The sequence below is a fragment of the Motacilla alba genome, chromosome 1A, assembly GCF_015832195.1.
Source record: "Motacilla alba alba isolate MOTALB_02 chromosome 1A, Motacilla_alba_V1.0_pri, whole genome shotgun sequence".
In the NCBI taxonomy this organism is placed as follows: domain Eukaryota; kingdom Metazoa; phylum Chordata; class Aves; order Passeriformes; family Motacillidae; genus Motacilla; species Motacilla alba.
In genome coordinates this window covers 36,959,204-36,984,771 of record NC_052031.1, presented here as the reverse complement: position 1 = coordinate 36,984,771, position 25,568 = coordinate 36,959,204, and the positions used below count along the sequence as shown (strand labels likewise).

At 38.1% G+C, this 25,568-nt stretch overlaps 1 protein-coding gene across 10 annotated transcripts in view; it reads left to right on the top strand.

Moving 5' to 3' along the window:
• OSBPL8 (oxysterol binding protein like 8) overlaps positions 1–25,568 on the top strand; it is an 83,539-nt gene that overhangs the window by 36,349 nt on the left and 21,622 nt on the right. For 2 of the 10 annotated variants that reach the window (XM_038153070.1, XM_038153072.1), the window contains 6 exons: positions 937–1,029; positions 1,779–1,910; positions 18,679–18,746; positions 22,149–22,229; positions 23,023–23,124; positions 23,821–24,024. In XM_038153070.1, coding sequence (XP_038008998.1) covers positions 1,820–1,910; positions 18,679–18,746; positions 22,149–22,229; positions 23,023–23,124; positions 23,821–24,024 — 546 coding nt within the window. In that variant the 5' untranslated portion in view covers positions 937–1,029; positions 1,779–1,819. Of the gene's footprint in view, positions 1–936; positions 1,030–1,775; positions 1,911–11,635; positions 12,972–18,678; positions 18,747–21,132; positions 21,661–22,148; positions 22,230–23,022; positions 23,125–23,820; positions 24,025–25,568 lie in introns of those variants that run through there. The other 8 variants (XM_038153068.1, XM_038153069.1, XM_038153063.1 and 5 more) reach the window with 5 other exon arrangements.

Below are 25,568 nucleotides of genomic sequence, written 5' to 3'. Positions count from 1 at the left end.
GTATAGCTCGCTCTCCTTGCAGTGACCCATTTTGTGCAAACCTGTGAAGCAGCTGTTTTCTTACCCCCTTTTATTTTCACATACAAGACCTTCTCTCATATGGTCTCTTCCCAAGACTTCAGCAACTGCCTTGCTGCCCCCTTTGCCTTACTTGTAGTTGCAGAACAATAAACAGCTAGTTTGGTACAACAAGAAGAGCAAAATCAGACACTACTTCGAAATACCAGCTTCTGGCACTGATGGACTTGAATTCTGAACTGGTAAAATGAGCTGGTTGCCTCCCTTGTCCATTTCCTCGCATATTTTTCCTCAGCAGCAGTTTGTCTGGAGCAGAGCTTTAGATAGCTTATCTGATGTAGAAAAATAATACAGGTGGGTGTACTGCAATCCTTGCATTCTTCACAGAATCATTTAGGATGGAAAACATATTTAAGGATCATCAAGTCAAACTGTTAAACCAGCATTGCCAAGTCCACCACTAAACCATGTCCCCAAGTGCCACGTCTACACATCTTTTAAATACCTCCAGGATTGGTGACACTTCCCTGGGCAGCCTCTTCCAATGCTTGAGAAGCCTTGTGGTGAAGAAATTTTTTCTAATATCCAATCTAAACCTCTCATGCCACAACTTGAGGCTGTCTCCTCTCGTCCTGTCACTTGTTACATGGGAGAAGCTTCCTTTCAAGTAGTTGTAGAGAACAGTAAAGTCTACCCTGAATCCCCTTTTCTCCAGGCTAAACAACCCCAGCTCCCTCAGCCATCCTCACCAGACTTGTGCTCTGGACCCTTCACTATCTTCCTTGCCCTTCTCTGGACACTCAAGCACCTTTTTATTTTTTCATACTGCTTTGTGTTCATTCCAGGTTTTGCTGCAAAATGTTTCCACTACTGTAATAAGAGTAGTGATAAAGCTAAGAAAGCCTTTGTACTTTGCAGAGTCCATCCAGAGAATAGAACTTGTTTGGTTTGACTCAAATCTTCTGCTGAACTTTTAAGGAAAGCTTGGGAACTCTTAAAATCATCTGTGTTGTAAGTTCCAGTCTTTTCTATAGTAAATATTGCTTGTTTCCCTCTTTGAACACGTTGTCAGTATATCTGCTTTCACCCGACAGGTGTTACACAGACAGTCATTCTTTGATTATGAAAAAAGATACAGTTTTGTTATCTGCAGCTTAACAAAATGTACAGAAACTATAAAATAGGATGGCTGGCCAGGTGATCCTAGAAATAGGTAGGAAGACACCAGACATGTCTTTCAGACTGATGAGGTTCAAAGACAGTAACTCTTCTGCTTTAAGCCTTTGCCTTGACAGAATGTGTACATGATTTGTATTGTTAAGACTTGTTTCTTGTGATGTATATACAGACATTCATCTTAGCTTTCTGGGATGTTGGTGCAGCTTGATCTGGCAAGCTGTTTCATGGGTTGGTTGAGCTCAGGCTAGTTAAACCAAAAGCTGTCTCAAAGTGGCAAAAAAAAGAAGTATTTCGGAAGATAAGGAGCAGCTCAATGCTGTATCTCTGAGTATCAGCCTTTCCAATCTCATGCTAATTTTTGTTTTCATCTTTTGTCTTGTGTCTTAGACCAGTCCTACTGGCTTCTTTCTGCCATCCTCTCCAAAGCAAATATCTGGTTTGAAAACCTCAGTTTTTAGAATGAAATGTTTTGCAACAGAGCAGCTAAATACCAGTTTCATAAACAGCAGTGAAGTTCTTAATAAAATCTATGCACAAGCATGTAACATCTTTGAATGAGCATCCAATTTGTATTTCAGCAGTGGTAACAAACAGTGATGACCAGCCTATAACTCCAGGAAAAATGAACCAGCACCAGGGGAAAGAAGCCTATTTTACTCCAACCAAAGAGTTACTTCAGCCATGTCTCAGCCCAGGAACTGCCCATAGTCATGGTAAGACAAAGTTATTTTCTACAGAGGTTTTTAAGAACTTAAATTCTGACATTGATCCTATGTTACAAATATTGGTTCAAAATCACTGCCTTTTACAATAAAGACGTAAAGAAGAAAGCATATTGAAGTTTTCTATGTAATTATTTGTATCTTTTTGTGTTAATCTGAAACAGGAAAAAATGCATTACGGGATGCACTAGTTTATTAAGGCATGCCATGATTTGTTTGATGGGAGAACAGTCCACATGATTGTAAATGATTATTTGTGTAGTCCTGTAAAACCCACAGTAACCCACAGTTCTTTTCTCAGTATTCAAGTTGTATCTTTATGCAGTATCATAAGTGGAACTTTTGTGGAAAGATACTTCAAATTACTCCAATAATAAAGAACTAATTAAATTACTTCTACTGAAAGATCCTTCTCTTTAGAAAAAGAAAAAAAAAGAAAAAAAAAAGTCTCAACGCTATTTTTGCCAGCTTTTAAGAGGTCCCTGCCCTGCTAAACCTGTTGAAAACAAACTCTGTGCATCCATGAGAACTGACTGGGTGGAAAGTGAAACTCAGTAGACCTGACATGCTGATAGACTGTTCAAGAAACAAAAAAACCCCAAACAAGCAATACTTGGTCTCCTTGTGCTTATTTGCATTTGAAACTACTTGAATTCCTTGCTTAGGAAATCACTGGACATCTTTCTTGAGGTGTGTGAAGTTCTTAGTGAAAACTTCAGGCTTTTAAAATTAATATTCTCTTCCCTTTTACTGTTGGCAGCCATGATAGTCATCCATGTTTCCTCAAGTTTTTTCATGAGTAGTGTTCCTGACATGGTTTTATATTTTTAACTGCTTTTGCTGTGAGTCTCCCTAACTGCCATAGCTTGCTTTGTCAAAGTAATGATACTAGTGTTTCAGAGTAATAAAGGCAGTGTCTTGGGTAACTTTGAATCATATTCCTGTTGTCCCATTCAGTTCTATTAGACAAAAAAAAAACAAAAACAAACCTTTGAAACAAAGACAATTGTTACTGTGTTGAATCTGGTAGTATTTTAGTGTATTTTGAAGTTATTATGGTAGTATTGTTGGTACCACACACAGGTAGCTCGGCTATATTTTCTAATTCCTGGTGTTAGCACGCTGGAACAGCACTTGATGTTCTCTGGCTTATGTCAAGCTTAGTCTGGAAATATTTTCTGTATAATATAAATAAAACTTGTTTGTCATTTTTATTATGTTGAAAGAACTTTTGGGTATTTTCTCTCTGTACTGTGTTGTATCCTTTATTAGAGAAATGCTGGTGTTATGTAAGTGTATTTGAATATTCTACTAAGTTCTTCCTTTTAATATTGATGTTCCCACTAAGTTATAAAGTTAAACTGTAGTGTTTTTTCAGGACTTTTGCTCATAGGAAAATTATTAAAATGGGCTCGAAAAGCACTTGATTGTTCTACATCAAGCTCCTTGCAGATATTAAGTTTTCTCTCCAGATCTTTTTTTTCTTCTGAATATTTCAGGGCTTATATTAGTGAATTTAAGCCAGTTAAATGTATTAGTGCCTTTTTTAGCATCAATCATTACTGACTTAGTTTTCCAGGAGCACTACTAGATACAAGGCTGTACTTTCATGAGACAAGAAATTTGGCTTGCATTCAGTTTTAGTAGAGAAATGGTACAATGTGGGCTAGGCTTCAGCAACCCACAGTTACTGTCTTGCAGCCTATCCTACAGCTTGGGAGCTGATTTTTTTTGAGGGGGTTGACCAACATTTAAAAATCAGGTGAATATTTGATAGCAGTTATTCCTATGGCAAAATTACAGTGCTGGCAAAAACCTGAGCTTATTACATTGGAGAAAAAGGGATATAGTAGAAGCCTGAAAAATATGAAGTAGAACAGAGCTTAATATGATGGAGTGAGGCTGTTGTAACTGAAATCCAGTTAACCAGGGTTTTTACAATGTGCCTGTGTTATGGTGTAATGAGATAGGAAATGTTTAGATATGGAATTTGAAGGCATTTGCAAGGAACTGAATGGAAATACTTTTAGTCACTGACAACTGAAGTCATCCTTAGGAGATGAGTAATGTAAATAAACAATTCTGTATAATGCTAGGCACAGAAAAACAGAATCAAAACAGAAAAATTTATGATGTCATCTACAAAGAACTGATTAAATATGTATAAGGGAGAACTGTGACACAGGTACTTAGCTTTTGCTGCTGGGCATTTGGATGTTGTTCAGTGCTATTTGGCCACTTTTACCTAGGTTGTTTCCCGCTGCCTGAATAAAAAGCACCTGTGTTGCAAGGCCACTTAGGCATACAACTTGCAGCTCAAAGCCAGGTGAGTTGGAATGAAGCAAAGCCTGTGATGAGGCAGCCTCTGGAGCAACCAGCACTGACTTTGGTGTTAGTGGGGAAACCACCTTGGCTGTCCAGCAGCTGTCATGGGATAGACATACTCAGTGACTATTTTTTGGAAAATCTACTGTAACAAGCTTAATTTGTGTCATCTGCTTGTGTTTTAAGTAATATCCTAATGACAAGAACTACAAATATGGTTAAAACTACATGAGTCTTAATGCAAGGGAAGGGAGGTGAACGTTTAATAGCAGTTTGAGCTGCTCACCTCTTATTTGGAGCAAAGACAATCATGTAATATGTCAATGTAAAGTTGTAATATGAACCATGTAATATGTCAATGTAAAGTTTATAATTCTAGGCACTGCTGTGTATAAATACTTTGTTTTCATTTCTGACCACAGCTCTGGATTTCAGAAAGCTTCTATTTCCCTGTACTTGGTTTCCTAGTTTAAGACGCGTCTTCCTCCTCCCTTACTCCTGTTGCTCTTGTGAGATGGAGCTTAGTATGTTGTCTTAAACAGAGATGGGGGTCTTCTTGGAGTCCAATACAGATTTATTTTATAAATGTAGACTACAGTTTGATCTGGCAGCATTGTCTAGTGGTTGTTCAGCAAAAGTCTATTTAAAATGTCACTGTTCTGTGTAATCTTTGCACTGTTTTACAAAATATTTTCAAGATCCTTGAAGTTACACTGTCCTTTATTCTGAGGCTGAAGTAGCTTTCCTGTGAGGCTACAGAATGGCATGTGTGGGTGTGGAGGTCACACTCACTTCCATAGGAAGTTTTAGCAAGGTTGTTTGATGGAAATATATTAAAATAAGGGATGGTTGAGATTTTTCTGGTATGATTTTAACTTGTTTATGTAGAAAGTTTAGAGTTCTAGTGACCAAACCCTAACTCAGCCATATATAGCATTGATCCTGAGATGGGCTTTTAATTTTAATTTTTGTTGATTTAATTCATTCCTGCCTTGTCCATCAAGTAGTTAACTAGAGTACCAGAATAGCCTAATCCTGATTATAATGCTATGACTAATGTGTCTTAAACAGACTAAATGATTATACTAGGGTTTTTTTTCAATATTTTATTTAGACTTGTCAGACTTTGAGTAGGACCTAAATAATTCAGTAGCCTTTTGATGGAAACTTTAATGATCTTGGGGAGTTATTTTATCTGTGAAGCTTTGCTTATGTTTGTGGGATGGTGTGTCTTTAGGCCCCAGTGGGCAGCATGGCATTTCCAACTCAACAAGACTTATTTTTTTAAGTGTCGTGCATATAGATGTTAGTACTGCCAAGTCATCTCTCAGTTTTAGCAGCTGACACACACCATAGTATGGTATGGTGCTGATTTAGTTCATATTCCATGTTTGCTTTCAGTGGTTAAAAATGTTATTAACTATTAATGAACAAACAATTAAACTTTTATCAAACTTGCTTTTGGAATGTTTCCTTTTTTAACCTAGTGTGTGGCCAAAAGGAATAATTGACAAAATTATTTTGTTGCAGTTGAAAAATTAACGTTAAAAATACCAAGTACAAGACTGCATTTTCAAAAGTTGTAGAGCAGAACTCTGCTTGCTGATGTCATCTGTTTATGTCAAATTATCCCTGGTAAATTGAATTCTTGTAAATCTTATTAATTCAATCATACTGATTTATTTCTTTGATAAAATGAATTAATGCAGAAATAGCAATCACATAAAATTTATTTTAAAAGTCAGCAGTCTCCTTATAAATGATTAATAATGTTTTTAACTTACCAATATTTTCTGAAAACATATTTCAAACTTTTTATGAAGACATCACAGATGCTTAAATAGCAATATTTGTGGTAAATAGTGAAATTTAGTTAAGGTAGTATTATTAAAAATTCTGTAATAGAATGCTTGAAAATGTCAGACTTTTCTGTATTTTTCCTGTCTTTATTTAAAACATCAGTGAGATGCAGATGAGGTGAAAATGTGTCCTTGTGGGATGTGTGGGTCCAGAAGGAGCCTGAAGGAGATAGGAAAGAGGATCTGCCTTTCTTTTCCAGCAGAGCAGTAGTAGTTGTTAATTCAATTTGCAATGTGATTAAAGATATATTGTGTTACGTGACTGAGAAACAGAAGTGGTTTAGGTGCAGGGAGGAGGGTTGACAGTGGAAACAAAATGACATCTGCTAGTGATGATGATGATGATGACACCTGCTAGTTCCTTCCACCATGAACTGGAAGGAAGTGAAGGTGATGTTGGGGAAGAGTGAGGGCATTTTTGGCTGTGCTGAACTTGTACTTTAAACAACTCCGGAGGAAACATTTAAAGGATGTTAAAGGATAAAGGATATGCTAGTGCTAGGAATTAAATCCACAGGGTGTTTCATTTTTGGAGAAAATAGGAATTTAACTATTTTTGTATGTGATAGAAGGAAAGCAAAGAACAGGCATTTTCAAGAAGTAGGTCCTAGAGAATAGTTATTAGCTATTGAAATGCCTTTGGAGCCTTAATGACCCAGAAAATATCAAACTCAGATGTTACTGACTGTGTACCCAAGGCAACTAACAAGTTAAAGCTGATTTGTTGTTGAACTGTGCAACTTGCAGCTTTAAAAAAACCATTTGTTTCAGTTGTTTGGCTCAGCTGACAGCAGAAGCACAGTTTGTTTCACTGGGCTGTAACAAAGGTCTTGGAGCTCCTGACTGGTCATCCCTGTTCAGGGTTCCTGGTGGTCAGTGTGCAAGAAGCCCTGGAGATACAGCAATGCATCTCCTCTTAACCAGCTGTCAGTGGAAGACAAATCACTGTGGACCAGTAGAAGGAAAGATGCAGCCCTGTGACAGTGGACTCGAAGCCTTTTTGAAGTATTAGGAACTCTACCTGAGACAGTCACTTGGCTGTGGGACCTCTTGGCACATTTCTGCCAAGGGTTCTTTCATACGGATGCATGAGACTGAAGCCACAGCAGTGGGGAACTGCCTTGGAGCTGGGGAGAGAAATCCCAGTGCCCATAATTACAGCAGATGGATGCATTGAGCACAGGTGAGGCTGGAACTCCACTGGGAGTTGATCACTGCTGAAATGCCAGTTTGGGTTTTTTTTTTTTTTTTTTTTCAACTAGTGCTTTTAGTGTGTTAGTAATTCTTTTTTATAAGAGTATTTGGCTTACAGATGGCAAAATCTTGCCAATCTATCTGGTTCCAAACCAAGCTATTTCCTGGACAGTTGGATTATATTTTATCTTTAATAGGGATTTCTGTCTTTCTTTTTACCTTTCCTATGTGCTTACTCATTACATGTAGGCAGACTTAGTTGTGGAGTAACTTCATGCAGTCTCCTCTTTCCCTTCACTGTGTCTATTTTTTTGAATAGAGAAGCTGAAGAATGGCTAAATAACTTACTAAGAACAATTTATTACTAAGCATGTAATGCTTTGTTTCTTCACTTCATCGTCCCATAAGTCTGTCTCATTGTCTCACTGCTAAAGAACTGTTAAAGGTCTACTTGAGGCTCTCCAAAAAGCTTTTTTCTTAATACTTCAATATCAACACTAAGTGTTGCTTCTGAAGTAAGGCACCTTCTCTGCAGAGTAACTGCATTTAATGTCTTAGAAAAATGTTAAGACTTTTGCTTTCTCCTGCCACATAAGAATTCTTTCTAAAATCTTGCAATCCCTTGTGCTTGGAGACGCTTAGTCTTTCTTGTTGTTTTATTAGGAGGTATTGTAATTTGTCTTGCCTTGCTTTTGATGATGAGGAAGTATTTTCTAATCAGCAGGGTGTGGGAGCCATGGGCACTACTTGTTCTTTAGATGGTACTGGATTAATGCCTGTTCATCCTGCTGTGGGGTCTTGAGCCTAGGGACACAGGTTGTCACTTTTCAGTTTTTTGACAGAGTGTGGAAGTGAAGCCCCAGTTCTACAAAACTGTGTAACCTATTTGGAGTAGTTTTAGTGATGCTTGTCTTAAATGGGATGTGAGTGAGGCTCTGGTCACAGTAGGGGAAAGAGTTTGAGTTGAAATAATCTGATCTTAGTCTGTGTTATAAAACTGAATTTCTTGTAAAAGGTTTTAAGTTCTGCTGTGTGTGGTTACATGATCTTGACCTCCTGCTTTCTTACTGCCATGCGTACTCGGGCACATTCCTCTCTGCAAGTCATTGTGTTTATTAGAACTTGCCATTTCTGAAATGCTTCTCCACCCAGTATTTGTGGCTTGGGTAAATTGCATATTCTGCTTTCTGTGTGGGTTATAGCTTTATGAAAGTGTGGTACTGGGTTTAAAAGGCACAGCAGTGATTGATGTGAAACGTCTCAAGCAAGTTCTCTCTCTACAAGACAGTCTCTGCAGGACTGGCCTACTTGAACCTGAGCCGTGACTTTGAGAATTTCGTAAGGGCTGAGATGACAATGTTGAAACCTGAGCAGTGAACAAAGCTATTTACTCCATGTGGGAGGAGCTGAGCAGGCTGTTAGCAAGTGAGGAGGTGCAGCCAAGTGCAGATGCCAGCAGCGCATGGGGAGTCTTGGTGGTCATTGGTCACCACTCTCAGGCCTGCTTCTGGAATTACTCCTCAGCTAAACTGCACTGGACTTGGAAATAGCATAGAACAGAAGAATATTTGGTGAAAGAAATTTGCCTCTCTCAACTACTCTCCAACTTGCAGCCTCATGGTTTAGGTATAATTTTTTTTTCTGAATCAAATATCAGTGCTGAAGGCAAGTATATCTTTAATACTCTTTTTATTGAATAGGGAAAAAAAAAACCCTTTTACTTCAAATCTACATATCTACATGTGAAAATCAGTTGTTAGATAAAACCTTCATAGGTATGATTGTCTACCTATTTTTCTGTTTTCTGCATGCTGCAAAATAATTCTCTACTGCATGTATTATGACCTTTTCATGGACTGAGGGGGGAATTCTATTGGAAAAGGTAGTAATGTTAAAATGTCAGGGCAAATTACTGTCAAAATTGCAGGGCAAGTCTGAAAAGCTTCTGCCTTTCTCTACTACACCAAGTTTTCCTTCCCTTCTTTTCTCTTAGCTTTCACAGAGTTTGGCTTTAAGAAGATTTTAGCTTTTCCTTGGGTACCCAGAGGGGAAAAGGATTTTTTTTTTTTACTTTGCATCGCTATCCATAGTCTTACTACATACCATACTGTATTACTGCATCAGTATCATTTTTAGAATCTGTTAGTTATTCTAAGCATCTAAAATCTCTATAAAAAGGATTATTATTGTGAAAATTCCTTATTTGGGTAGTCCAGATAGATTTCATTTGAGTTCAATTTCATTGAATTTATGCCTTTACAATTTAGAAAGGTCTTTTTTGTTAAAGCTGTGGTTTTTTTCAGCTGTAAATATTTTTCCATTGGAGAAATGTTTTAAAACTAAAACCAGACTTTGTCAAAAGTGTTCACAAATTGTCAGAACTCCACATAGCTTCTATTTTTACTATTTACTGTTGAAGAAGCCCTAATTCAATATCTGATGGGAGAAATACATTCTGTCCTTTAGAAAAATATATACATTAAATAAGTTTTGCTCCTCTAAAGAGATTGACTGAGAATGGATTCTTGTGCTCTCCCCTGCCCCAAGATACATGAACTAAATATTTCAGTCATGGAGGGAGTTTTGTGTTCTTACTGATATAGGTGTTTTATAAAACAGAGAAACCAGGAAACTTTTTTTTCTGTTTCAGTGCCATACTTAGTCTAGTGTCTCCTATGGTGAATTAAACATTTGTTATGAAAAATCTCTAATAGTCATGTATAGATACACTGTGTTATGCACCTGATGCCTTTAAGCTCAAGTGCAGATACCTCCCTGTTTATGCAGGCTTTTCTGCCACGTCTGACTTACGCAGTTGGACTTGGCTGTAGTTCTATTTGTGAGTACCTGAAACTGTTTTAATTTCTAAGCTGTGTATGAGAGTGTATTTTCTAAGTATATAAATTCTTAACGCACTCAAAACTAATATCAAAAGGATAGAAAGCTGCCTGGGATGTTAGTCTAAGATCACGAAGTCTGATTTCATCAGCAGATGGATCTCTTCTGTCTGAATGTATTTTCAGGAAGGAGGGAAGAAGAAAAAGCATTTATGGGATTTTTTTGGTCTTTGTGGGGGTGAGGAGGTGAAGGAGGAAGCTTAGATTTTTTTCTTTTCCTCCTCTGTTGTAGTGGTGAGACAGAGTCATATTTTGATAAAAGACTCAAAGCCTGCCTCTCTTGTGTTGCTGTTGATTTAAAGCAGAAGGTGCTTAGAATACCCGGATAACAGCTTCCTTGACTGGAGAGAGCCTCAGAGAGGGCAAATGTAATATTATATGTATTGAAATTCTTAATTTTATCTACACACAGTTCAGTTTCAGTTCTAAATGGAGAAAAGGGCATAGGAAGGAGAAAGATGTATTTTAATCTGTTCCTGTTTACAGTTTGACTACATGAGCAGTGTCAAGGGACCTGAGAGGTCATGGAGAGTAGTAAGGGAAAGGCCTTCAGGATTATGTTGTTTCCTGAAACCCCTGGAAATACATCTGCTCCTTAGGTGGCAGAACAGAAGGTGGCAGAGAAGACCCAGCTGTGAAACAAGCTGCTGGGCTGGCAGGTGGGGCCCAGCAGCTGCAGGCAGATGCAGAGCTAGTGCTGTGCAGGTGTCTGATGGAGGAGCCTGCCCTGCCTTCAGTGTGTGTGACCCAGCCCTTCCAGAGAGAGAGACATGGACACGGCTGGATACCGGTGTCCGCAGAGTGCTCTCGGCAGGGTCACAGCCCTGCCTCTGAAAGAGGAGATAACAGCCCCATTAACTGGGCAAGGTAGGTCTGTAATGAGAGGATACAGTTCCTTCTGCGTGTAAGAGGAGTTCTACCGCAGCTTTCTCTTGATTTTTAATTGGAAAAAAAAAGAAAATGCATATTATGAATAGATTGGGACCAAGGTATTTGCTCTGTTTTGTAGTTAGGACAGATTTAGAGAGGACAGATATGGAGCTGTGTTTATTAAATCAAAACCAAAACAAAACCAAACAGAAAAAAAAGCTAGTGTTCTCCCTCCTTGCATTTCCTCATTGCACCTCCACTCCTTTAGTTTTTTAGCTGCTTTTTCTGTTCCTTCTGGGACATCTGGACAAGGACTGTTTCAGCTGAAGGAAGTGTGAGACACAGGATTGGATGAATGGAGACAGGCCTGAGTACATGATGCTTATCCAGTTTTTCCTATTCCCTGTGCTTAGGTGAATCATGTTTTTCATATAGCATGTAATGGTTTCTATTGATGGCTGTCTGTGCCTCATCTTTGCTTTTTCTGATACATCTTTTTACCTTGTCATATATTGGGAAGTTAACTACACTTCTTTGTATAAGGCCATAGAATAAATAGTATTATTTGAGGGTTAATCATGTTCATGCTGCTATTGATTTAATTTATGGCATGTGATTCACTTTGTAAGAAAAGGAGAGTATGGAGTAAGGTAAGAATTCAAATTCTTATTTTCAAGGCAGTTCTTGGTATCCTATTGTCCTGTTTTTTAGTAGAGAAGGTTTCAAAACCTGTTTTGTCAGAAGTAAGATTTGATGGGGAAAATGGGACCAGCAGAGAAACACCAAATGGGAAGTTCCACGTTTGCAAGAGGGTGGCTGTGCACACTAGTCCTTGCAGCAAAGAGGCTGCTGACGTAACGAGCAGTGGATAAAGATGGTTAGGGAGAGATGACTTGACTTCATTATGGTAGCTGCCAGCAGGAAGAGTTTGGATCAGCAGATTTCTAGTCCTGAATCACAGTTTACTGGAATCCTTTTTGTGTTTAAAATTTAAGCTGACCCATTTAAGTGTTTTATTCATTGAATAAAATATTTGGGGCATCAATAATAAAAAGCCTTTTTTGTGAAGATTATTTAGGGCAGCTCTTCCATGAATCAGGCTGGCTTGTTTATAAAAATATGGGAGGGTTTTAAGAAGAAAAAGCAACTGCCTCACCTTTTGAAGAAAAATAAGAAAAGAAGATGTAGAGTCCATGGCAGTCAGTTGACAAAAACCAGTTAGGTGTGTGCCTGAACAGGAAAGTTCAACTTGGCTGTGTAATGCAAACGGTTGACTCCCTGTTCTGATTCCCATAGCGTACCACATTATCAAACAGGGAAGCCACAAAGCTCATGAGTTGTCCTTTGTGCAATATAAATTTGGAACTTGAAAGACTAACAGGAACCCAATTTAAGGAATCCTTAAAACATAAATACCAGTTTTGTGTACTTAAAAATGAGTAGGACTGAAACTTAGAGGTAAAAAATGAGATGTGGTGTGTTCCCCAGAAAAAAGGAGCCGAAGCAAAGCCATTCCACTTTAAGCATCCTAAGAGCTTTGATGAGAGGAGTATAGTGTTGCTTGGCTTGCTGCTGATTTGGCAGCCTCTGTCTCTTCACTGCATTTTTCATGTGCGCCCTTCGTTTGTTTCCTTTTTTTTCCTCTTTTGTATCTTACTCATCAGAATGTGAGGTAAAAGGCTGCTACTGCAACACTCTTGCTCCAAGCAGCTTATGCTAACCAGCTTTCACAGAGAGCATAATCCTTGCACAAACACCTTAACTCATGAAGGAAGAAGGTCCAGTGCGACGTAGGTTTTCTTCATGTGCTGGGATTTCATCTGTGTTTTCTCCAAGAGCTGATGGCCGAAAGCTCGTCCGGAACGCTTCATTTGGCGGATATAACGAGCTCTCTCCTGCTTTACCAGGTTTGTTTCGGTCTTGCATTTCTTAAAACGTACAGAACCGAGTATAATTTCTACCTCAAATTTTCATGCTTGAATGAAAGTACTGTACTGAGATGTGGGTAGAAATCAGAAGGAGTATTGCTTGTATGCGTTTCGATAACAGTTCTTTGTAGTTAGATTTGCAGACAGGGAAAGGAGTAAGTTAGCTTTCACACTGCCGCAAATCTCACTTCAAAATGCGTTGGTGTATTTGAGACTGACTGGAATGTTTGTTTTGGTTGTTTGGGCTTTTAGGACTGAGCTTCTGTGATGTGGTTTATAAATGCCTTCCTCTCTTGTACTTTCCACTGCCTCCCCCTCTACCCCCCCCCCCCCCCCCCCCCCGCCCCCCCCGCCCCCCAACCACACAGACATAAATGGTTCTGCTGTAAAATTGTAAGGTACAGCAGAAGGTTTTCATTTAGCTGTAACTACTGGAAAATCCGCAGGCTGGTCAGCAACGGTTTGACATAAAATTACAAGATAGGAAATGGGGGCTAAAAACATAGCTTTGCTAACTCTGTAGTGCAAGATTTTGAAGACTTAAAACCTCTGAAAGGGCTTTAATCTCCTTTTGCGCAGATTTGTTGTTTCCTGAAAATCAGTGCTGGAATATTGAAATGAATTTGGTGATCATTGCATGTCATTGTTCATAATGTGTGCTTCTGATATAGGTACCTGAATTTCAGCAGTTTATTTCAGAAGGCCTCAGTGCTTGAAAATGTGTTACAAGGTCACCCATTCCTGAAGGGGGACATAGTACAAACTGTGCGTTCTTTCCAGAATTGCTCTGGATGTGTGAGTTTTCCTGTGCATGCGCAGAGATGCACTTTATTGTGTAGTCCCGTGGGGCCAGGATGCTGGGGGGGAAGGAAAGGGGGGAATAAAATAGTTTTCACTTTCTATTGCGGGCCTCCAGCAGCATTGCTCACTGAATTTGTAAGCTCTGGTTCTAAAGCCCCGGAGCAGAGTTGGGTGCAGACCATGGGGGAGGTTGCAGACACTGTGTTTTATTGAACATTTTTATCCTGGAATGTTTTCTTTCACTCTGTTTCAGGAAATTATTAGCCTTCTACAAAGAATCTAACACTAAGTTTTATTCAAGCTGCTTACAAAATAAAAGATCTCAAAGCTTGAAAGCATGGGGTTGGCAACTAGACAGGTGCTTTCTACCTTTAAAATAAGTATGTGTAGTCTGATAATTAGTGGAAAAAAAAGGGGTCTCATAAGGAGCTGCTGATTGAGTCCTTTCTGTACAGAATTCTGCAGCTAAAGCTGATCACTGTTCATAAGGAGACAATGAATGAGTACTTAAAATGCAGAACAAATGGAAAGCGGTTTTTAATGAAAAAATTCAAGTGTGTACATAGAATTTTAAAAAATGCTTGCTCTTTTGGAATTTTGCATATATCTCTGAAGAGTTTCAATATTCCTAACATGCTTAATGAACATTCTTTGTATTACTCTTTCAGATTGGTTTAGGCAAAGAGTAATTGTCTGTTTTAAATATACTCATGTATAGTTACAGTGATGATAGTCTTTTTTTTTTTATTATTTTATTCGGTGCTTACAAAAGAAAACGCTACTGTTAGAAAATACATAAAAGGCCTTTGCTTACTTTTCTGATTACTTTGCTTTCACAGCCCATGGAGGAATCTGAATTAGTTAATATGGGATTGTTCTCTTAAATCTGGTTGTCAATAAGCCTTTGGAAGTCAGTCAGTTAAAAAGACTACGGTTCCCTGTGTTCAATTCTTTAAAAAGATTTTTCCTTTTTTTCGGATGTGTTTATTATATAGCACCAGTATTGATAATTCCCACTAAGCACAGCTCATAGTTCTTCCAGAAGCGTTTTCCAGCTGAAGTATTTGTTCCTCAAAACTGCACATGCACACCAGTAATCAAATCAGGCTGTTCCTTTCTTTTAACTTGGAAGTCAGTAATATTGTTGCTTGGATTGCTATTTGTGATCTTTTCATGCATTGCATTGCTTTTCTGCTGTTTTTTCTGTAAGTTTGAAAAAGAGCCCAGTGGATAGTAATTATTTCTTTTATGAATAAAATAGATCTGACATTAAAAAGTAACATGCTTATTTTCTGACGTATTTTTCTCATGTATTATAATTGCAGATGGCATTTATTGAGAGGCACAAAGCCAGTATTTGAGATGTAAGAGTTATGTGGTTGGTTTTGGTTTTTCCCTTCCTTCAAAATTGACTGAAGGGACAGATTGTGGGTGCAACTTCAAAAAGTGTATGTTATGCTTGAAAATTGAAATCTATTATCTAGACAGGGTTGTTTTTTATTTTTTTTTCAAACGGTACCCTGCCACAGTCTTTATCCTAAATAGTCTTTAATTTTGCAGTGTATATAGCCTCATTTTTGGTCAACAACAGTGTTTTGAAGATGTATATTTGTTTGTTTTGTGAAGTTAGGGGGATTTTTTTGTTGTTGTTGTTCTTTTGTTTTTTGTTATGGACTACATAATCTGTCTCAATCTCTAAAGAAGCACTGTTTTATTTTGTTTCATTGATCTCTTGTATGCAAGGGTTCTGGTTCCTCTGTCAGGCTCTCAAATCTCTCTGAAAGCTCCTAATGAGTTTTAAGGTAGATTTTCACCTGCAAATTTTGGAAGAACATGCTGAATGGTCACAGCAGGAATGCACTAATGGACAGTTTCCCTTGGCTTCGGAGGTCATACCATGAACTGTGGCTGACTGCACTGGCATTGGGATCAGCTTTCAGAGCCCATGGCACCTGAGCTATTCAGATAAGGAAGGTCACACTGGGAGAAAGCCTGTTAAGGTGTAGTGTTGCTTTGAACACATTTGCTGATGCTCAGAACTGCTGAGAGTACAGTAGTGGTGCTCCTAACTCTAAAGATTGCTTTCAGGATTGTAGGTAGAAAATGATACATAAATTCAAAGGATTCAATAAAGAGGAAATTACAGAAAGGGACTGTCTTCAACAGCTGAATTTCTGCGTGGTGAAATGTGGGCTCAGGTTATTTTGTTAAGGAGCTGCTGATTGAGTTACGAGGTGGGAAAGAACAAGTAAGCTAAAATTTTAAGCCCAAAACTACTGCTGATAAATATTGAAAAACTTGAAACACTTTCTTTTTATTATACCCTGCTTCTAGCCTCTTGTGCTCTGGCAGTCTCTGCTCCAGACAGCTGTCTGTATTGTGAGCTTATCTCTCTACAGAGGGAGGTCACCAGTAGGATGGTGGGGGATGCAAAGCTGGATGACTGGGTTTCCTCACAGACCGAGATGGGGCAGTGCAAGGTGTCCCAGGAGGTGCAGCACCCTGACTTGGCTTTGCTAATGAACCCCTGAGAGAGCCCTTTTCTGTGCCATGGGTGAGGAGGGGAGCAGTCCGTGTGGTGGGTAAGTTCATGAATCAGCTGGCACACACATCTCTCCAGCTCGAGACACTGAAAGCAAGGAGGTGAAATTCATGGAAATGCAACTGGACTTTGGTCTTTGTGTCCAGTTCTCTGGGACAGAATAGTTATTTCTGGTTTCATTTCTTCTTGGTGGTACTGATGCAAAGCTTGTTTGTGAAAATAAAAAATGTATGTCGGTTGGATAAGGGTGTGTAAAGTAACTTTGTTGTGCTTCAGAAAGCAAGCTTGGAATTATAGCTTCTCTTCTGTAAGAACAATCCTGACTTAGCACTTCTTTGCTGATTCCCTCTTACTAAGGCTTCTTGTATGTGCCATTAAATAAACAAAAATGGGCAAGTCATTAGAAAATGCCTGCATTGCATTTTCAGTGGGATTTGATTCCTTTTCTTTTGGGCACTGGATGAGGAGAAGGCCTCTGCTATGGTTCTGGTGTGTGTCTGACTGCCTAACACTGGCGTCGAATCCAGTAACTTCTCAGTAAACCAAGGCAAGCATAGCCTCTGAGGCTTTAGACAACCTTCGTTTTGTTTCATGCCTGATAACTAGTGCTGTAGAAAATGTGCTTGTGCATTTGGTATTATACAGGAAATGTGGTTTCTAGTGTCTGGATTTTTGTGAATTCCGGAGTACAACAAATCTTCTGCCTGTCAAGGTACTCCTTTCCTGTTGTCAAATGGTCTTCTATGTTACAGGTTTTCATTAGCTGAACAGGTCTATTGCAGGTGTGTTGGAAGAATTTAAAAATGAAGGAAATTAAGGAACTATGCCCAGGTGGGGCTTCTATAAGGATGTGTAAAAGTTGTTTGTAAAGGCATGTAGGGCTTCCTTTCTGTGAACGTAAAATGAGATATTGATATTGTACTACAGTGTATAAGTTTTAAAAATCTGTTCTTACAAAGGACTATCTGCACAAGGTAATAAATATAAAGGGAGAAAAATCCCCAAAAGACTGATTACCAGACCAAAATCAAGAGGAATCTTAAGATGTAACCTGGAGATCAACCTGATGCACCTTTAACTCCATGAATCTTCCCGGGATGTGTAATTGTGACAAATGAATCAGTTCTGTCTTAGAGTTTCTAGGTATTGTACGTTGTAGAAGGCTGAAGATGATAATAATAATAATAACAAAAAAAAGAATTCCTACCATGGACAAACTACCCAACTGGTGGTGTCCATGGGTGCACCGTGCCTGCTGGTGCCAGGTCTGGTGCAGTGTCCGAGGGTGCCCTGTCCTGCTGGTGCCGTGTCCATGGGTGCAGGGTGTCCCTGCTGGTGCAGTGCCCTCTCATAGGCACAGCTCTTGGACACCCCTGTGCCAGGCTTCTCAGCTGCCTGGGCTGTTCTGAAATCCATGCCTGAATTCATGGTCTCATCTCCCTCCACCTTCAGAGGGTGGCATGCTGACTTACTCAGATAAATGCGTTGTGCAATTTGTTTTATCCCTGCTTATAAAAGCTTTATGCTGCCACCACTCTCTTCAAATTAAATTGATCAATGAGTGAGATGTTGTCTTGTAAGCACAGGAGGCAGTTTTTCTGTGAGAGGGTGCCACGTTCTCAGTAGATGTTCTCTGGCACAGAGCAGCTGTGTGGCAGCACCCATACCGGTTGTGTCCCTGTTTTCCATTGTTGCACAGACGCTAACTTCCTTTGCTTTCTGGATACTGGGGAAGTGTGGGGTTTGTCACAGAAGAGAAACGTGGGATTTTGACAACTGTTTTAATAAAAGGCCTTGTAGTTATGCTTCTTGAGTGTCAAGGTGCAAGTATAAATTCAAAAGTAAGGAACTTTTTCCATTTTCTTGCAAAAAAGTCCTGAGTGGTGATTTTAATGAGATTTGCTTTCACGTTGGTGGTATTTAGCAATTATCTAGCTACAGAAAGATTCAGAAATGGACACAGAAATGAGCAAACAAAAAAAGGCTTTATTTAGTACTCTTCTCTGTGTCTGCATGTATGCAGGTAGGGTAGAATGAGAAAATAAAAGGACAAAAGTTGGCATGTTATATTTATATTTCATTGGGTTATTGGATCAGGTACAGCATTATCCAAATACAGTGAACTGTTCTTGCCTCTTAGTGGCAAGTATTAAATTAGTATATATGGTAGTAGCTGGTATGTTGTCAATTAATGAGGTAGATTGGTATGTATATGCTATTTGAAAATCTGATTTACTTGTACTTTTATGCTGAACACAGTGGCAAATTTATTTCAAAAGCTAGTTCATATAAATTTTATTAATGAATTTAAATAATTTGCAACAATGCTGTTTTTTCTTTAAGGTTTTGACAAAGGGAAGGACGATGCGTCACAAAAAGACGATGCGGCATATTCTATGTCAAAGAGCAAGGTAAGGAACACAACCTCCTAACCTGTCTTAAAAATGTTGGTGTGTAAAGAAGTTACACATTTTTAATTAAAGACAAATGTCTAAAGAGACACATTTAAATTTTAAATTTGTCTCTAAAGTAAAGACAAATTATCTACAACAAAAGTTGTAGATAATTTTGAAGATTACTCTTCAGATTCAGCAATAGATCAAGATTAAAGGGAATCTCTTAATATAGTTCCCAGGATGACATCACATCCAAATCTGTGGTTCAAAGTAGTGGAAATTAAAGATCAAGTCTTCTTGCCGTTGTCTTGGAGTGGGATATTGCCTTGCCGTAGAGTTTAATGGCTCTAACTTACCCAGCCATGTAGTTTTCTGTTTTCTGCTAGGATACCCACTGTCTTTTTTAAGAGGCAAATGTGGTAACAGACACTTAAAGAGATTGTTGGGTTGCACCAGGTGCGGGTTACTCTGGAAGGTGACAGCTAGCTCCTGGGGGAAGGGGGAAATTCTTGCTTTTTGCTGCTTTTGCACACAGCTGTTCCCTCAGCACTCTGTCCTGGGCACAGGCAGCCACACCCCTTGGAGACAGGGTTTGCACTCAAGGTCTTGACACACATTTTTCTGTGGTGTTTGATATATCAGAGTCATAAAGACAAACATTACAAAGATACTGAAGGAAAATGAAGAGGCTTAAAGATGTTAGTAGCATTTCCAGGCTTAAATGGTGTCATTGAAATTGCAATGGGATAAGCAGTTTAGTGTCTGCAGCTGATGCTGCAGTTTCGTGGTGTGTGGCTAAGCATTTCAAACTGGTGTCTTACATGTGACTTGGAATCACAAAACTTTGTATCTTTTTGCTTTACTGCATCCTAGAACCTCACTTGTCAGGAATATCAAGGAACTATACCATCCAGCTTTCTTGTGATCAAAATATTTATGTTGGTCCAGAAACCTCCAAATCAGTTTGACTTGGAAATCAAGTTAATACAATCTCTTTTGACTTGGATTTATTCCAGACTCTCAAGAATCATATATCTTTGACTATCCAATTCCTTTTTCCTCTCCCTTGTACTTATTTTTTCTTACCTGTTGTCTTAACAGGATATTAAGTCTTTGGGTTCTTTGCTATTACATTTTTTTGTGTCTTTCTGTCAAAGATGATACCAATATTCCTACTTCTGCTAATACATGCTTTTCTTCACCCTTTTTTTTTAAATTGCTGCATGTGGGGCTTGATTTTACTAATGGAAGTGAAATAGCAGCCCTTCTTCCTGAGGGGGAAGGGGAAAGCAGCGATGGGACTTGCCTGGAATCTGGTACTGAATGTACCTTGCTGGGACTTACAGCAGGTTCTCTTAAAGAGAACATTTCTCTTATAGAAAACACTTCTCTTAAAGTGTTTTCTTCTAAATTTTTTATCCCGTCTGCTTTGTGTGAATGTAACAGTGAGAAGGTTACTGACTTAAAAAGACACAGATCACTGACCTGTCTCATAACACCAAACAGCTAAATGTAAACCTTTACGCAGTGTCATATTAATGAGACATATGTCATATGACATATCATTTAAAGCTGAGACATTGAGAAAATTAGTTTTTTAAGTAGGGAAACTTATTAGTTTGGAGCTTTTCTATGCATGACCTTTAGATTGCCTTAGCTTTCTGTTGGTGAGCAACTAGAATATTTATGAATGTTTTGCTTAAGTTGTTCCATTATAGCTTGCATAATGAGTTCATTACCCCTTCTTATGTGACAGTGATAATCATTTTTCCCCTCTTCTGTTACTACATTTAAAGTACTGTATTTCCTTTAAATTCTAGAGAGAGGAATTTAATTTCAAGTTGCGCAGTCATCTTAAAGCTAAATTTTAAGTGTCAAGAACATACCTTTATTACAAGATGTTTCCTGTATTTTTCCAAGATAGAAGTTAAAGAACATTTACTTATCATTAAAAAAAATTTTGAGCTAAAACTACTTTTTGCCAATTATTGCACATATCTTTTTATAGTACCTAAGTAGACTCCTGTAAAGTCTTAGTTCTGAATTAAAGATGTAAAGTAGAATCCAGGTTAAATTGTTCTGAACAGATTGTGACTCTTTAGGCTTTGTTTCTTTTGTTTGAGCAGCCTGTGAGAATGCTGAAGTGCACTCTTTTTATTATAGCTGTAAGTTTTACTCAAAGCTTGCATATTTTTGGACTGTCATTTTATAGTATTCCAAAATACACATTCAGTGAATAGACTTTGCACTGTCATTTGAGATTTAAAATGTGGAACATCTTAAGGGTCAGTTTTGATAAAATGTCCTTGAATTTGAATTGAATACTCAGTTTAGAATGTTAAATTGTTTGGTTTGTTGTTTTTTTTTTTTTGACAATGCAGAAGTTTTGGATCCACTAGGCTTATGTTTCAGTACACAAAGAAATACAACTCTCTAATTTATCTGAAGTCTGTATTTAATGAATACCTACTTAATTTCTCTGACTCTGATAGGAATGGTATGAAAACTCTATCACAGACTCCTTTTAGACTCTTCTTTTTCCTTTTTTTTTTTCCTTTCCCTAAAGAGTGCTGTTCCCAAAGTGAATATTTGGTGGCTTGAGTTCCCTTTTAACTAGTAGGCAATGAACCTCCAGGTGCAAACTTTGAACCTTACAAGACATGGGGGAGAGGCAGGGGGGGAAATCATGTGGTGCTGAGGCAGCTCATTGTCCTGCATGAACGAGACTTGGGTGTCACGAACAAACCTGGTCTTGTTCCTGCCTGATGCCACCGTGAGCTCCTTGAAGATGACTTGCAAAGTAATCAGAGCATGGAATTAGGGTTCAAGGAGCAGAACAAGTGCCTCTAGTGGGCAGTTGTACTCTGATGATTTACAGAGCACTGAATCCTAGACTGAAGAGGCTGTATTTTCCTTCATGAGTCACAGGGTAAGTGCCTCTATAGCAGTCTGTTTGGAGAAGCTGTCAAGTTGTGGATGAAGACAGCTGATTCTATATTCTGATTCATAAATCCTGGGAATGACTCCTGTGTTAAACCACCTGGATTCTCCTAAAACATTTTCTCTTTGCTAAAATAATGCCTAGCTATTCAAGCATGCTCTGTCTAGTGACAGTCTACGTGAGTTAAATACTTGCTTGTGTATGGGTCAGCTGCTTTCAAAGGAACCTCAGACTTCTTTCCCATAAAAACCTTACAAAAACACTCTCCACGAATAGGTGGTGAGCAGCTCATGTTACCAGTAGTGGTTTATTGGTTTGTTTGGGTTTATTTAAGGGGGGAAGCAGTAGAGAAGTGAGAGGGAATGGGAACCTTACAAACAAAATTGCACTTCAAACACTTGTCAAGTGCCAGCATCAGTAATACATTCTTGTATCTGCCATTGTCATGTATTTATTATGTGTGTTGTGAATTTCAGTCTGAATCCAAGCTTTTCAATGGCTCTGAGAAGGACATCTCTCAATCTTCAAGCAAACTTACAAAAAAAGAATCTCTCAAGGTGAATTAATTTCCTAGTAACTCCTCGACTATAAATGCATTCACATAGTTTTTCCTTATTCTCTAATGAGAATACAAAAATGCCAAATAATGATGACACTTTGGGAAAATTTAGGTATTGAGAGAAGTTGTGCTTTTGAGTCTCTTCAAATTTTACTGTATTTTTATCTTGAATAATAGCTTATATAATGCAGTCTTTAAGATGGCACAATATTGTAGAATTACTCAGATTATAGATTATTTCAGATTGGCAGGGTCCTCAGGACATCTACATGCAATGAAATGACAAATGGAATTATCAAAATAGCAATTTGAATGCATTTCTATTATCTTCTTCCCTCTGTACTGAAGCAAGACCAAACTCCACTGTTTGGTAGATACCATTTCAAGAGAAATATAAATTATTTGGCTTTAAATGAGGGAGGTACATTCCTTCAAATTTCTCCTAAGGGGGAACATAACTTGTGGGTAAAGACCACAGATCAGATAATGTACCTGTATATTGGAACTTTGTTTGGTTGTTTTTTCTTCCCCTTTGATTCTAAGAGGAGCTTCAAAGTTCTCAGTTTTTAAAGAAAATTGCAGAAGAATCTGAAATTAGCTATGTCATAGCTACTCTTGAAGTAATTGTTTGCACTTTGAAGTCAAATCTCTGTTTTAAAGCTATTTTTCCATATTTGTATTGCAAATTGAATTTATCAGGTTTTTCCTCAGCTTGTATTGGCTGATACCTTTTTGTGCTGATAACTGGCTTGTGGCCATGACATTGTAAACATTTTCATTATTTTTTACAGGTTCAAAAGAAAAACTACAGAGAAGAAAAGAAGAGAGCCACAAAAGAATTACTTAGCACGCTCACAGACCCCTCAGTTATTGTTATGGCTGACTGGTTGAAGGTCAGAATCTAAGTGTGAAGCCTGAGTTGAAGATGGAGCAGTGTAGTTTGCTTGCTGCTTTCTGGCCAGAATAGAAAAGGCTCAATCTTTTACTTGCTGTTAATGTTTTTCTACAGACACAGCAGCCAGTAATTGCAGCCCAAGGTCCCTGTGCTCAAATCCCAGGGAACTAATAGAGGAACTTAGCTCCCACTTACTGCAGTCACCTAGTCACATTATTCTTGCGTGCACAGCCACCAATTTGGGATGAGTTGGCTTTGCAGTTCTCATTTTGTCCTTCTCATTTTACACTTTGAAGTGGCTCTGTTACATACATAACAATTGCAAAAATAATTCAGTCAGATATTTGAATGCAGGTTTCTTTGTGTATTTCTGGTAATTTTCCTTTCCTCTCTTAAGAACTAGCTGGTACTGCTATCTTAAAGACAGCAGTTCATATTATCATCAGTAGTGCAGTTGAATTGTCATGCTTCCCATATCAGGATGTGTGCATACCCGTTTGTAGAACTGAGTATTCATCAAGACGGAAGAACAAGCATACCTTGACATTCTTTAATAAACCTGGGTAAACTTTTGAAAGACCTGATAACCTTTGCTTTGAAAAACAAGCTAATAATTTTCAATTTTAATTTTGTTAAGGGGGATGGTTTTGATATTGGCTTCACTGGGATATAAGTGTAATTATTTATCTTCTAGATTCGTGGTACCTTGAAGAGCTGGACCAAACTGTGGTGTGTTCTGAAACCAGGAGTGTTGCTTCTTTACAAAACTCCCAAAAATGACCAGTGGGTAGGAACAGTGCTGTTGAATGTTTGTGAACTCATCGAGAGGCCTTCTAAAAAAGATGGCTTTTGTTTCAAACTTTTTCATCCTTTGGAGCAGACCATATGGGCTACAAAGGTTAGTGGTAGCATGCATGGTTCTTAAGGGATGACTAGCATTAATCAGCTATGAGTAAAGACAATCTCACTGAAAAGTGGAACTGTGTTTTCTGTTTCAACTTCACTGGTTTATGTTGATTCTGAATATAGGGCCTCAACATCTAGTCCTGTTTATCAGAAGAAGTATTTGATTTATGCTGCTTTTTGTACTTAAAGAGCTTCAAAAGTGTGTTGTGCAAAGGGCTGCCATTAAAAAGATTAATGCCATCACTGGCAATCACATAATTTAAAGGAATGCATGTTTAACATTATATTTTACATCAGTCAAATCTCAGAAATTAAGGTGAGATTTGCCAAAATGAAAGAGTTTTTTTGTAAACATTTTTTGATGTTCAACTCTATATTCATGTAGTAAAATGTCATCTTAGTTCAATTTGCTTGTAAAAGTCAAAAAGCAGATTACTTGCTTGTGCAATAATAGCTCATATTGCAACTTGTTGCTCATATTGCAACTTGTTAGCCAAGTCTGTTCCTTTTTGTTATGATGTTAGGATGATAAATGTTTTCATTCAGTTCTGATGTCTGTTCACCTTGTCATACACGGCATAATATTGTGAGCAGCTCTTACCTGTGTTGAAAGGCACAGGTGTGTTCTGCAGAGCAAAGGTTTGTTTCAGTATCTTATAAGGATCTTTAATGCTTGCTCTTACTCATTGTTTATAATCTGATAAACTATTTTAGTCCTTGTTTGGTGTTTACATGTGGAGAGGGGATGTGGAAGCACAGCACAAGTGAGCATATTTTCCTTCTAAAGTAACGTCTTGCTTTGGATGAAATTACTGTGCAATAATAGGACCCTTGTTATAATTAATTAATTATACCCTCTAAAATATTAATCTTACAATCTCATAATTAGTAGCTATCTTCTAAATCTTAAATTGATATAGATGTATTGTCACATCTGTAGAATATGCTGTGTTAAATTTGTCATCCTTTTCTTAAGGAAGTCAGTATAACTCCTGATGCTTGTGGTCATTCTGGATTTATCAGTGTTATCTAAACTTACCAAACTTGGATCAAATAATTTGTAGTTTCTTTTGAATAATTTCATTTTATTGTTGCTTAGGCAAACTTCTTAGTAATTAGTGGTGATCTCACATTTGCAGAACACAAACTCCATATCCTTTTCCAAAGCTATAGCATTTGGTGTTAATGTGCTTTATCTATGATATGTATACATACATTGCAAAGTGGTGGCCTGTCTGCAGAAGATCACAAATCAGTCTTATATTTCTTTATTGCTTGGCAATGAGAAATGGATTTGTTTGTTTTTTTAACTAGATATTTAGAATTTAGAGGACATGCCCTACCAGATTTTTACTTTTTTAAGGTAGGTCAAATTTTGAACCTGAACAAGTTGATATTGTCCATTCTAAATGTGCTGAGAGCTGGAGTGGCGTTTGTTCATTTTGGTATGGCTATTTGCAGTTGAGAATTCCTGGATTCCATTAGATGAAAGGCCTTTAAGTTTGAAACCCTCTTCTACCTTGTTTACCTAGTCAG